At 34.1% G+C, this 13,091-nt stretch overlaps 1 protein-coding gene across 3 annotated transcripts in view; it reads left to right on the top strand.

Annotated features, from left to right (window-relative positions):
* LOC118198583 (organic cation transporter protein-like) overlaps positions 1-13,091 on the top strand; it is an 87,758-nt gene that overhangs the window by 43,811 nt on the left and 30,856 nt on the right. For all 3 annotated transcript variants that reach the window (XR_004759793.2, XM_035370291.2, XM_035370293.2), the window contains 2 exons: positions 5,684-5,831; positions 9,726-9,817. Coding sequence is in view for 2 of the 3 variants with exons in the window: in XM_035370291.2 (XP_035226182.2) it covers positions 5,684-5,831; positions 9,726-9,817 (240 nt within the window). In the remaining variant the exon portion in view is untranslated. The remainder of the gene's footprint in view (positions 1-5,683; positions 5,832-9,725; positions 9,818-13,091) is intronic.

Here is a 13,091-nt window from a genome sequence, read left to right as displayed (position 1 = left end):
AATGATGAGACAGATGAAGAAGTCGATAATTTCATTAACCACCTAGTTGACAGAAATTGTAATAATCACTTCAACCCAACTTCTCCGACAGAAATAACTTAACTTAACAAGCAACTTAAAGTCCAGGAAAGCTCTCCCAAGAACCTACATAGTCCTCATTACAAACATAGTCAATGCTTGTATGAGGCTCAATTACTTTCCGCAAGAGTGGAAGCACGCGCAGATAATTACGTTTGTCAAGCCGGGGAAAAACCCAAAGGACTTAAACTCCTACCGTCCTATTAGACTTCTCCCCAATTTGGGAAAGGTATTTGAACGTGTGCTCCAAAAGAGATTAACTCAACATCTAGAGGATAAGAAAATTATATGCAAAGAGCAGTTTGGTTTTAGAGCCGGTCATAGTACCGTGCACCAACTACTGAACGTTACAGAATTTATTGCAGACTCCTTCGCAAAAAGGAACACAATCGCCAGCTGCTTTCTAGATCTAGAAAAAGCATTTGACAAGGTGTGGCATGAGGGTCTCCTCTACAAGCTGCACCTTGTTCATCTGCCCATCAGTTTTATTAAGCTCATGAAAAGCTATCTTAAAAACAGGACCTTTCAGGTAAAAATTAATGACTCTCTCTCTTCAAGAAAAAGAATTAAAAGCGGAGTGGCTCAAGGAAGCGTTCTGGGACCGCTTCTGTTTAATATCTACACAAATGATATGCCAGTTCCTTTGAATGCAAAAGTAGTGAAATATGCCGACGACACAGCAATTTTAACCAAGTCGCTAAAACCTCAGCTCGCTGTAGATAAACTTGAAAGCGCAGTAAATATCATAGCACACTATTATGATTCATGGAAATTAAAAGTAAATCCGTCAAAGAGCCAAATTCTCCTTTTCAGACGTCATCGGAAGTTCACTCCTGTGAATGTAAATATAAAAATTAATGATCAAGCCCTAGCAATTGTTTCAAGTACCAAGTATCTAGGAGTGGTCTTCGACTCACAGCTGTTATTCAAAGAACACACGGAGTATGCCTTGCGCAAAGCCACCGCTGCTAAAATGTCTCTTTACCCTTTAATAAGAAGAAATGCTAAATTAAATATCAGTCTCAAGAAGAAGATCTATACCAGCTTAATAAGACCCACCCTACTTTATGCAGTGCCTATCTGGGCCACTGTGTACAAGACTTATAGACACAAACTACAGGTCTTTCAGAACAAAATACTCAGACAAATTGTTGACTCCCCATGGCTCGTACGTAACCTGCAGATACATAAAGAACTAAAAATAAGACCCATAGCTGATCAAATTCTCACCACGAGCCACAATTTCTATGCTAAAATAGAACTTTCTCAATACGAACATATCCGTAATCTGATAAATTATGATCCTACTATAGAAATTGCAGCAAAGCGCCCAAGAGGCATCTTCCATAACAGCAAATGGTGAAATGTGTATATATTGTACATAGTACTATTATCTTTATTTTGTCTTCATTGTGTCATTTTACCAGTGTCTTTGAAACTTTATAGACTTATGGACATGATCCGCGTACCTGGATCTTCAAAGCACTGATCTTATATTTGTCATTTTCGTAATCTTCTTATTGTTATATCAGAGAATTTGTAATATTGTGGACTTATGGACATGATCCGTGTACCTGGATCATCAAAGCTCTGATTATTTATTGTTAGTGTAAAATGTTTTTCACCATTTGCCACTTCGCTCAAATAGCGCCGTCCCTATATTTAGTAGTGTATAGTTTCAGTAACTCATGTGCCTCAGTGTTGTACGAGAACTTTAATGTTTAATTTCTCAGGCCAAGACTTCACTGAATTGTGATATCTACTATTTCAAGATGCATTGGCTGTGGACAGTTCACGGGAGGGTGACTCCCACGTGACTACCACTGTCCAATCTGTGTTTTACAGCAAGGATGAATTTGAATATTTTGTTTAGCTAATCTGTTGCACTTAGTTGTGCCATTTGTCTTCATTTAGATCGCGATATTAGTTTAATTATTCCAATCTGGATAACCTGTTTCAAAACTTGATAATTATTAATATATCCAATATTTCTCATTGCACGCGTAAGCTGTGCTCGGAGTCTGAACTTGGGTGGGTGACCACCCACGTGACAGGCTCCTGCCAATCATCTGCCTCCACTCCACCTACATTTCACAAAATTTGACAAGTTTCGCCTAGTTAGCGCGGCGTAAATCGCCTTAATTAAAAACTTAAGTACCAACGCCTTAGGGCAATTTACCAACAGAGACGGTTAAAGTAGCGGTTGGCTACTAATTGCCGCCTAGCCATTGACTCGATTTCGATTTCAATACAGTCAGTCAGTGATTTTAGTTAGTTTGTTTAGAAAAGTTTTTTTTAGAAATTGAGTTAGTTTGTTTAGAAAAGTTTTTTTAGAAGTTTTTGAAGTTGAGAAGAGTTTGTTTAGAAAACTGCTCTTGTTGATTGTAGCGAATTCGCGGATTAGCTTTCTTTAGCTGTTTTTGAATTACGTTCTATTGGACATTTGAGTAGTTAAAAGATAACTACTGTGAGATATTGTAATACTGCATGATAATTTGAGGAAATTTGAGCATATTTGTTGTGATAATAATAAATTTTCTTTCATTTTTCATCGGACTTGTGCATTCATTTCGTAACGACCCCGTGCGCACGCAACAATATATACGTATATATACACTCACTGCCTTACCAGGTTTAAAAGTCTTTAGCAGGCCTTTATTTTTTGAAAATGTTTTAAATGACGAGATTAAGAGGAATTTTAATTCGATTTGATGATTTGATTTATTTTGATGTCATTCTTAACTTGAATTGATTAATTAAATTAGAATAATTCAAGGAAACAATTTAAAATGAAGTACAGTAAAATGCATTCGCGTTTTAAATGATGAAAATAGGCAGTGTGGTTTAAAAAAAAACGCATTAATTTTTGACAAATAACGAAATCTAACTTTAACTTTTTAAACCTAACTTCCTGTTTCCTATGTTTATGTTTGGGAAATTTTTATACTCGTCATGAAAAAATAAAATTAGAAGACTATACCGAAGAAAAATTGATCGGTATATGTAATTTTAAAATTTGTAGTTTCTAATGTCATTTTAAACTTGCATTGAATGATCGGTTAATTAACCCAAGTAGCATAGCAACGTCGTAATAACGTTGCAAACTTGTTGCATGTCATGTTGCAAAAACAATGCAACATGTCGTCTTTAAGACACCCAGATGTCCGGGAAACTTCACTGTTTTGCAACCGTTGCAAAGATGTTTTTATTACGTCTTTGCAGATGAGGTTTCTGTAGAATTATTGCGTCTTTCTCAGGTTCTATTTTGGTTGTGAAAGCATGGTATCAGGACGTCTTAACGACGCCTAAATGTTGGCAGATTTCCACATTTTTGCAGCAATTATGAAAACATCGTTATTAAGTCCTTGTATTATATATTGATTTATGCAGAAAAATAAGCTTAATAATTAATATATTTTCTTCTTTTTTAAAATTTTGTATTCCTTGTATTTTTCTAAAGTTTAAATATTTTATCATTTTCTATTTATGCAATTAATTCGACGCAAGTAATTATTCATCTTAATCTGTATTAAAAATTATTATAACATCTAATAACATAACTTCAGGAAAAAAGAATATTTTACAGCCGTTTGAAGTTCGTTAACGGCATTTCGCTTCCAACAATTATCACTTATCATTAACAAGATATCACAATCAGAGTAAATCAGCACATATTTAAGGATTGTTATTAATGCATCAAAAACTTGGATAGTCGTCGCTGCTTATGCTGTAAAGGTTGCCCATATAAATTAATACATTGATTTATTATTAATTTTTAAAATCACAGCATTCATTTGCAAGCACCCTGTATAATCTTTATTTTATTGTAAACCTAAAAATAGTTATTTAATCTATTGTATTCTAGTTTTCTAATGTATTGTAAAATAAGTTGGGCGCAAAATTTGGTGTTATTAACTTGAACTTATTTAACTTGAAATTGTCAAGTTGTACTATTTATTTCAAAAAAGCATTTCTTAGTGGCCTGGTCTTCCACTCCTTTAAGGTCGAGTATAGTATAATGGAAATAGATTTTAAATGAATAAATGTTTCCATTAATCCCTGCAGTTACCAAATGGTTAATACCGCTCTGCTTTTATTCCCGTTACCGCTCTGCCTTTATTCCCGTTATAAAATTACTAGAACGCCCGGCCGTCATACGAAATGACCGCTGTTCTAGATATTATAAATTGTAATTAAAATGACTTGTGCAAAGGTGTCTGCTAATTCAAACTAAATTACCCAGGGCAGGCGGCGAGGACGCCCCTTTGCTTACTGCCTCACGGGGTTTCTCCCATCTGCTTGCTTAATTGCTTAAAGTAGAGTGCAATGAAGGAAACCACTGGCGGTTTATTTCTTAAGAGCCACCGCTAGGTCAATAAATAAAGGTGATGTAAATAGTAAAATGACATGTCAAAGATCTCTTTGTACACAACATTTCTTGTGTAGATCTTTCCATCATTTTTAAGCTCGCCTTTCAGAGGACCATCCATCATTTTTGATTTTACGTCCGTTCTTTCACGAACTCTTGAACAGGCAACATAAAGTTGACCGTGTCCAAATGCAGGATCAGGTAAAAAATGCCAACAGGCTTAAACGTTTGGCCCTGAGACTTATTGATAGTCATAGCAAAGGCAAGTTTTACAGGAAATTGTCTACGTCTGAATTGAAACAACAACCCTATGCCGCGGCAGCTTCGCCGCGCTGGCTAGTACAATTACGCAAGCAACCAATAAACTATCGGCGACAAACAAACATTTAAGCCGCATATTTATATATGTGGTGAAGTAACATTCTCTCCTCCGAAACGGCTGGCTTCCTGGTTAGCGAAGCACATCGTTGGATTCCGAAGGTCCGTGGCACACCATTTTGACCATTTGCGTCTTCTTGGGACTTTAATTAGCCGAGATATTAATTAAAAAGTAATTTTTCCCTACGTTTTCCCTACATTTTCCACTTTCTTTCTTGGGTTTTACCTATTAGAGGGATTTGGCTACGTGCCAAATTCTTTTTTCTCGAATATCTATGGAACGCCACCGAGTTGAAATTCGAGATTCGTATCCTCGGATTCCAAAAAATTCTGCGAATTATTGATACCGTTTTCATCTCCGTACGACGTTAATCGGCCGAGATATTAATTAAAAACTGCGGAAACGTTAATTTCCACGCTCATTTTTCCGAGTGGCAACAATAAACTATCGGCGACAAACACTAAGCTGCTTATATATATAAAGAAGATTGCTCTAGTTACGACCAACTGCTAGAGTAATTGTTACTTATACCCTTTATATAGAGCACGTAGAATAATAAATAGACAAAAATATTATTTATAGCTTCAAGAAAATTCTATAATAATGAAACTTCGAAAGATCCCTTCTGTTGTATTTTGATTGCTCAGTTAGTTGTTAGTAGGTGGCAACGATGTTGCAGGTAGACTGGGTGTAGAATCGCTCTTAAATTACATGGAACTCAAAAATTGAAATTGATTTATAAAATTCGAAATGCTAAAAGTCTTACTCAACTAGTTTTATTAGTTTCATTCGAGAAATTTCTAACTTTGTGGCAATCATTAACATCATTGAATAATCAAAAAATTGTTTCAAAATAGGTTGTTACCAGAGTCACCACGCTGGTTATTGTCTCAAGGACGTGTCGAAGAAGCCCAGGAAACGCTCAGTAAGGCAGCCAAGGCAAATGGCATAGAGCCATCCGACATAGATACGACTCTCCGAAAAATAATGTCAAAAGCCAGTGAGGTAAAACAAAATGATATCAGCATCTAAATTTACTGCTACAATTGTAGAATTCTTGAGCGTAAAATAACGTAAAAATGAAGCCCATTTTTGGAGATAATTAAACATTAAAAAAGTATTTTTATTAATTCTACAAATTTTATATCTTTATTTCAAGTAGTTCTGATTAAATATTTCACTAAATTTTATTATATTCCTGTGACTTAATATCATTATTTAATTTATAAACTTCTGCTTTTCTTCTCGTCAAGAAAAAGTAAAAATGAGTTTATTTATTACAAATAATTTTTTATAAGAATGACTATTTATCTTTTTCATGTCAATGAACCAATAAAAATATAGATAAAATTTAGACAGTACTTGCTCTCAATATAAATACGTACTTTATTTTATTTTATCTTTCTGTTTATTAGATTTTTAAAGAGACTTAGATAAAAGTTTTATTGTTTAGATTTGGTAGATCATGGCAAAGCATACTAGGGCTATCTACCTAACGGGAGGGATGCCTTCGTGAAAGATTTCTAAGGGAAACTGGCTCGTATACATGTTACACAAGGGGAAAACCACAAAAACGCCCATGTAGCCAGCCCGTTCGCCAAGAATCAATCCTAGGTCGGAACTACCAGTGTTCAGCGATTTTCCCGCTCGGCAACTGGTGGTCCTTTATTGTCTATAATTTTACACTTTATTATCATCGTATCTATACACATGTACACATACAGACACATACACACACACACACACATATGTATATATATATGTATAAGAAATTGACTTCCTTTTTGCTAAACAACTAAAATAAGTTCTTGACATTATTAATTTTCAAGACCACCATTTCAAACGGATTATTAACAACAACGAGAAAATTTTAGAAACGTTCCAAACGTTAGATATTCAAAATATTAATTGCTACGATTTCGAAAATCCTTACACCACTTTACCATTGGAAGAAATATTTGAAAGCCTTCTTACTCTGCCTGATTTGTTTACGCAAATTCTTACAATTGTCTCCAAAAATGAATGGAAACTTTTCCTAAGAAGTGTATTATTTGACATTTATATTTAATTTAATAATATTTTTTTAAAGAAGTACGAGGAATACCAACGGGCTAGAGCAGCTCATCCACCATTTGTAATCTCTTAAATGACTGCACGTAATTTTAAGTAAGTTTTCTCTTCACGAAAGAATATAAATTTCAAATATCACTGTATTTGTATTATTTAATTATTTTTCAAACGTTTACAGGTATGTAGATGATGTTACTGTAATCAATAACTTTAATAAGATAGAAAACGTAAATTTATATCCAACTTGCCTTAAATTTAACACTATTAGCCCAAAGCAAAAGGAAATTGTCTATCTTGAAAATGACTGCACGTAATTTTAAGTAAGTTTTCTCTTCACGAAAGAATATAAATTTCAAATATCACTGTATTTGTATTATTTAATTATTTTTCCAACGTTTACAGGTATGTAGATGATGTTACTGTAATCAATAACTTTAATAAGATAGAAAACGTAAATTTATATCCAACTTGCCTTAAATTTAACACTATTAGCCCAAAGCAAAAGGAAATTGTCTATCTTGATTTGCAAATATTAAACTACGAAAATATTAGAATCTATGTAATGGCTTCATTTGTAATACAAAACTGACTAAGAATAGTAACTCAGAAGTTGCCCTTTTACGCACGAATTTATTCCATATTTATTAGAAGTGATTCGATGTTATTTTACGAGTTACTGAGGTTTCCTTTAGGATTTTAAGCTTTGTTTGCACATTATCACAGTCGATAAAGTAGCTGCGCGAATATAAATCTGTATTTGGGCGATTTAAGAACTGCGTGAACCTAAAAGATTTGAGGCAAATCTGTATCTTCCCTTGTTTAATGTGAGAATGTTCACTTTGAGATGGTTAAAATTAATTGGATATTTATTTGTGATTCCCCAGAAAAGTATTTCAGACATTATTTAAACGTACGATGTGATGTTTCATTAGCTCTTATGAAATGTGAGGAGAATTTGCAGTAATACATTAAAAATTCATATATATTCACTACCTGTATCAGTCTTCATTTTTTCAAGGAATTCAGTGGTACTTTCCGAAGTATGACTTTTTGCTTTGTCTTGGTGAAGTTTCACGCTTTGAACGTCATTCGGATAAAGAAACGAAATTACTTCTGTAAATATCGGACGTAGAAAACTTTCTCTTGATAGTTCGTTGAGTAGATTTTAACATTTTTTCCTACTCATCTTTTTTTTTAGTTTTCAACTGCATGAGAATATTGTGACAATCATAAACCCCTTTTGAAACTTCGTTTGCATTAACGGAATCAGGTTTTGTACAATTTTTTCTCATTATTTTTGATGATAAAGAGACCTTTTCTTTATTGCATTTAAGTAAACCCATGTTTCATCAACGGACACAATGCATTCTAATTTATCTCCTGCTAAATGGATTTCATGTAGAGTTCTACAAATTGTTCTGCTCCAGCCACATGCCTCGGCAAAAGCTGGTGAAAATTACGTTGATTATCTTTTTCAAGTGGTTAATCTTGGTTTATTACTTTATTTATTGCTGCTATAGATGTAATTAAAGACTCTGAAATTGATTATGTTGTATATGGTTTAATATTAGAAACACTACATACCTTTTTTGGGTATTTGTTTGACTTCTTTCTATGTAATAGTTATGACTGACGGTCTTTTCCCTTTGAGATGAATACTGATGTTTGTTTTGCACTTCGAAATTTTAATACCATGCCTATCAGAACGTTTCTGAATTATGGAAAAGGAATATTTCTCTTCGGAAAGCGCAAAAACATATCCTTCAATCACAGCTTATTATTTAAAGAAAAGGGTGATCATACCATTGAGGAACTCACGACCTTAACTCAAGATCTGACGATCGCCTACACAGACGGCTCTTCCGATTCCAATCTGAACAGAGGAGGAGCGGGAGTCTTTTTCATCGGACTAGACGGAGTGCAGAAATGCCACAGTATTCCTGTTGGGAAAATCGCCTCCAACTACACATGCGAGCTCGTCGCCATCAAAAGTGCTCTGGAGATTTATCTCTCTAAAGAAGACCAGAGTTCCAGGGGCATCATCATCTTCTCTGCCTGCAGATCAGCATTGCAAGCGATCCAGAAGGGCAAATGTCAACTCAGTCATCAGTTCATTGAGCTCACAAACAAAGTCATTGCTGCCCAAAGATCCTGCATCTTACAATGGATACCGGCTCATGTAAATATTTTTGGTAATGAGAAGGCCGATGAGCTTGCAAAGTCATCCCGTGATTCTCCTCAGCCATCCAACTGCCTAACCCTCGTTGATGCCAATGCAGTTGCCAGCCAAAGACTAATCGGTCAAGTTAAAGGAAACTCTATCCCGGAATTGGACTGTGACAAAGCCATATCGAGTATCATAACCAGACTTATGACAAATCACTTAAAAGGGATGAGGATTTCTGCAGACGGACAGCGTAGTTCCACCAACATTTGTCCTCATTGCCCAGATGACATCCCACTGTCTCGCCATCACATCTTGGCATTGAAGACCCAGTGGACCTACTTTATACCGATAGAGCTGCCGAGGTTGCAAAAGCTGTCTTTGACAGCTTCGGAGTTATATAATTGCACTTTGTCATAGACACGACATCATCACAGCTTATTTACATGTGACATTTCGAAAGAAGAATAAATTTAAAACAGCAGACGATATTTGTCATATCAAATAAAAGCTGTTGCCAGAAAATTTTATTGCAAAATATTTTCTTTTTTTTAAAAAAAATTCTTTATCGAAATTCTCTGTATATATTCTATACATCTTAGCATAAAACTGTGCATTCCCTACAAATAAAAAAAACAGTAAATAAGTGTACGAATTTGTTTCAGGCTCATGAGTCTGGAGAAGCGTCCGGAAATTTCCTAGATTTGTTGCGTACTCCTGGACTCTGGCAAATGACGCTAAATGTGTACTTTCTTTGGTGAGTATAAATTGTATTTATGTTTAATATCATTATCTTTACGGAATATTGTTCAAATATCTGTGGATACATTGAATACATGATACTTATTATCAAAATTTATATGCTTTAGCACAGCTATTCTCAAATGTATTGTAGATTTATTCAATGGGTATAACCTTCAATCTTTACAAAGTACTCACATATTTATTCCCAATCCACAAATTTTCAAGAAGTTTTACAATATCTTTGCATCTCTCTGGCAATTCGTAATCCATTAAAAATATATTTATACAGAAGATCTAAAAAAGTCTTTAAATTATCCCATTTGTATAGATTTAAAATTATCGTTCATTCGAAGCTGTTAATGAAGATAAGGAAAAATCCAGGTGTTCCCAAGAGTCAGGTGTCCCCAAATCTTTTGTCCTTAAGAGCCTGGTGTCCCGAAACCTTTTGTTCCTAAGAGCACATTCTAGAATATCTATCGAACGGCGGACACCATTTACCTTTTCAAGGTGAACTTATAGTTAGATAGTTACATTTATAGTTATAGTTGGATACATGCTGATAAAAACAAGTAATAATATATATACATATACATATATATATATATATATATATATATATATATAAATAAATTAAAATCAATGCCTACTTCAACAAAGAAAATTTTATTTTAGTTATTTTTTTATTAATATTATTAGCATTTTTTCGTTTGTAATTTATGAAGCTGATGGTGGTCTATAATTTCTTATTCTATCCATCTCTTGGTGAATTATCATCTTCATTATTGAAAGGAACCTTTCCAGTGAGTTTCGAGCAGTCCAGTTCTTCAATTAATATTCCATCTAATGATTTCACACGATTCAAGGCGACATATGCTTGATCTGCTGCGAAGAGCTTACGTAGGGAACTTTTCTTGGCGCTTATGTTTTTCTTTCGCTAATCGTCGCTTGTGTCGAGTTGTGTCGTACTTTCTTTTCGCTTTCTTTTCGCATTCTCTGCTTGTGAAGCAAGGGTAATTTTAAACATATATTATTATCACGTTAACATAGAAATATGTGGAGAATTTTCGCTACATAATGGGACATTACACCTGCTTCATCCAACTCTATAAAACTACAATTCTTTAATTCCTTACACTTTAAAAATCTTTAGAACTATGTCTTACTGTTGCCACTTATTTTTGTTAAATATTACAATCTCATTTATCACAGTCATGTACTATTATTTATAAGTTGCTATAAAATTAATTTTTACAGCGCGTGAGAATTACTAATAAACGGGCATCATTTGTAAGTCTCATATTTTGTAAACCGTTAAGTATCTTGCAAGTCATTAAGTATTTTGTAAGTTATTAAGTTTTATATTTTGTTAGTCATTGTATGCCATTTGTGAGATATCATTTTTAAGTCTTATTTAATAAAAACAGCATATCTTTAGTCAACAGGAATCAATAAGTAGGAATTGACTTTACTGTGTGAAAAATTGTATTAACATCAAATGTCATCTACTACAAGTTTAAAAAAGTGTATTTGAACTTGAGTGGACGAATAAAAAGTATTTTAGTAAGGAATGAAAATTTGAACAAGATATAATAAGCGGGCATCATTTGTAAGTCTCATATTTTGTAAAACATTAAGTATCTTGTAAGTCATTAAGTATTTTGTAAGTCATTAAGACTTATATTTTGTTAGTCATTGTAAGACATCATTTGTAAGTCTTATTTAATAAAAACAGCATACAGTAAGACCCCGCTTAACGCTGTTTCGTTTAGCGCTGTTTCGGTTTAGCGCTCTTTTATTTCAACCCGGGGATTCCACGAAATCGCTCGCAGCATACGGGGATTCCACGAAATATTATGCAGCGATAGGTTTCAAATACATATCCGAAAGAGTGTACTTGTATTTCTTGTTTGGTGCGGTATTGTACAGATTTGAAGGGGTAAATGTGGAAGATGTCGAAGAAATAATTCAAGAAGCAGCGGCTAGTCTTTCTAATGATGAGCTCAAGGAATTAACTGAACAAGAAGAAAACAAAAATGTTGACAGCAGTGATTCAGAAGAAGAGGAAAAAGAATTTTCGATGGCGTTTGTAAAAAGGAGTTTGTCTACCATAACTGAAATAATGGATCAATTCATTGAAAATGATCCGAATTTTGACAGGAGCTCAAAAGTAAGGCGTGGTGTTAGAGATGCTCTATCCGTTTATGAAGAACTTTTAAGAGAACAACGCAAAAGAAAAAGGCAAACAACATTAGATGCTTTTGTCACAAAAAGGCAGAACACTGAAAACGCGGAAGGCTAACTAAATATGACTGACTTTGAATTTTATTCGTTTTGTTATTTATATTTTGTTTTTATTTTTGCAAGAAATAATAATGTGGTATTAATTTGGGCTTTAAGAAATAAATGTTTGGTTTTATTTTTATTAAAAAAACATACTTTTTAAATTTAATACCTAACCAATTTCCTAGCCATCTTCCCCTAACCCCAATATTTACATGTAAAGATAGCCTCGTTTAGCGCTGTTTCGCATTACGCTTTACTTTGATGGAACGTATCCCCCGCGTTAAGCGGGGTCTTACTGTATCTTTAATCAACAGGAATCAATAAGTAGGAATTGACTTTAATGTGTGAAAAATTGTATTAACATCAAATGTCTTCTACTACAAGTTTAAAAAAGTGTATTTGAACTTGCGTGGACGAATAAAAAGTATTTTAGTAAGGACTGAAAATTTTGAACAAGATATAGGGAGAGTGTGAGCTAATAATAGGAATTTTGAAAAGCAGGTTGGTTGCATTTCGCTTTGTGCTGGTATCTGTGTTCGACGCAATTTATATTTCATTAAAAATGAGAAAAGTTTCACGTAGAATTTTATTGAAAACGACAACATTTTTTTTTTGATCACGCAGCGGCGGGCACACATTAAACGGTCTCCTGCCACCATGGCGTCAGCGGGCATTGGATGGGAACCCCTGGTTTATGCTATCCTAGCTATACTGTAGTAAAAATTATAGCTAGGAAAGCTTGAAATTTATACATTTTCAGAAATTTCTTTGGGAGAAGGAGACCTAAAATCAGTCTCTTCGAAATAAAAGTTTTAGTTTGTAATTATGAGTTAAAGAGTCCACAGACTTGCCAGTACTAGAACCAGTGAATACTGAAATTTAGCCTATTTTAGTGCTTAGTCTTTAGGTATTTCGTGTTTACACAGATGAACCCTCGTCAAAAGAATCCTAAACTTGATTTACGGCAAGAGTCGTTGAAAACACTTTACAAGAAATCACTCTCT

The sequence above is a fragment of the Stegodyphus dumicola genome, chromosome 11 (genome assembly GCF_044657685.1).
Source record: "Stegodyphus dumicola isolate Sdum_Otavi_A_Nest chromosome 11, ASM4465768v1".
NCBI classification, from domain to species: Eukaryota; Metazoa; Arthropoda; class Arachnida; order Araneae; family Eresidae; genus Stegodyphus; species Stegodyphus dumicola.
The sequence above is the reverse complement of the archived record's forward strand: the minus strand, read 5'-3'. Positions and strand labels throughout refer to the sequence as shown.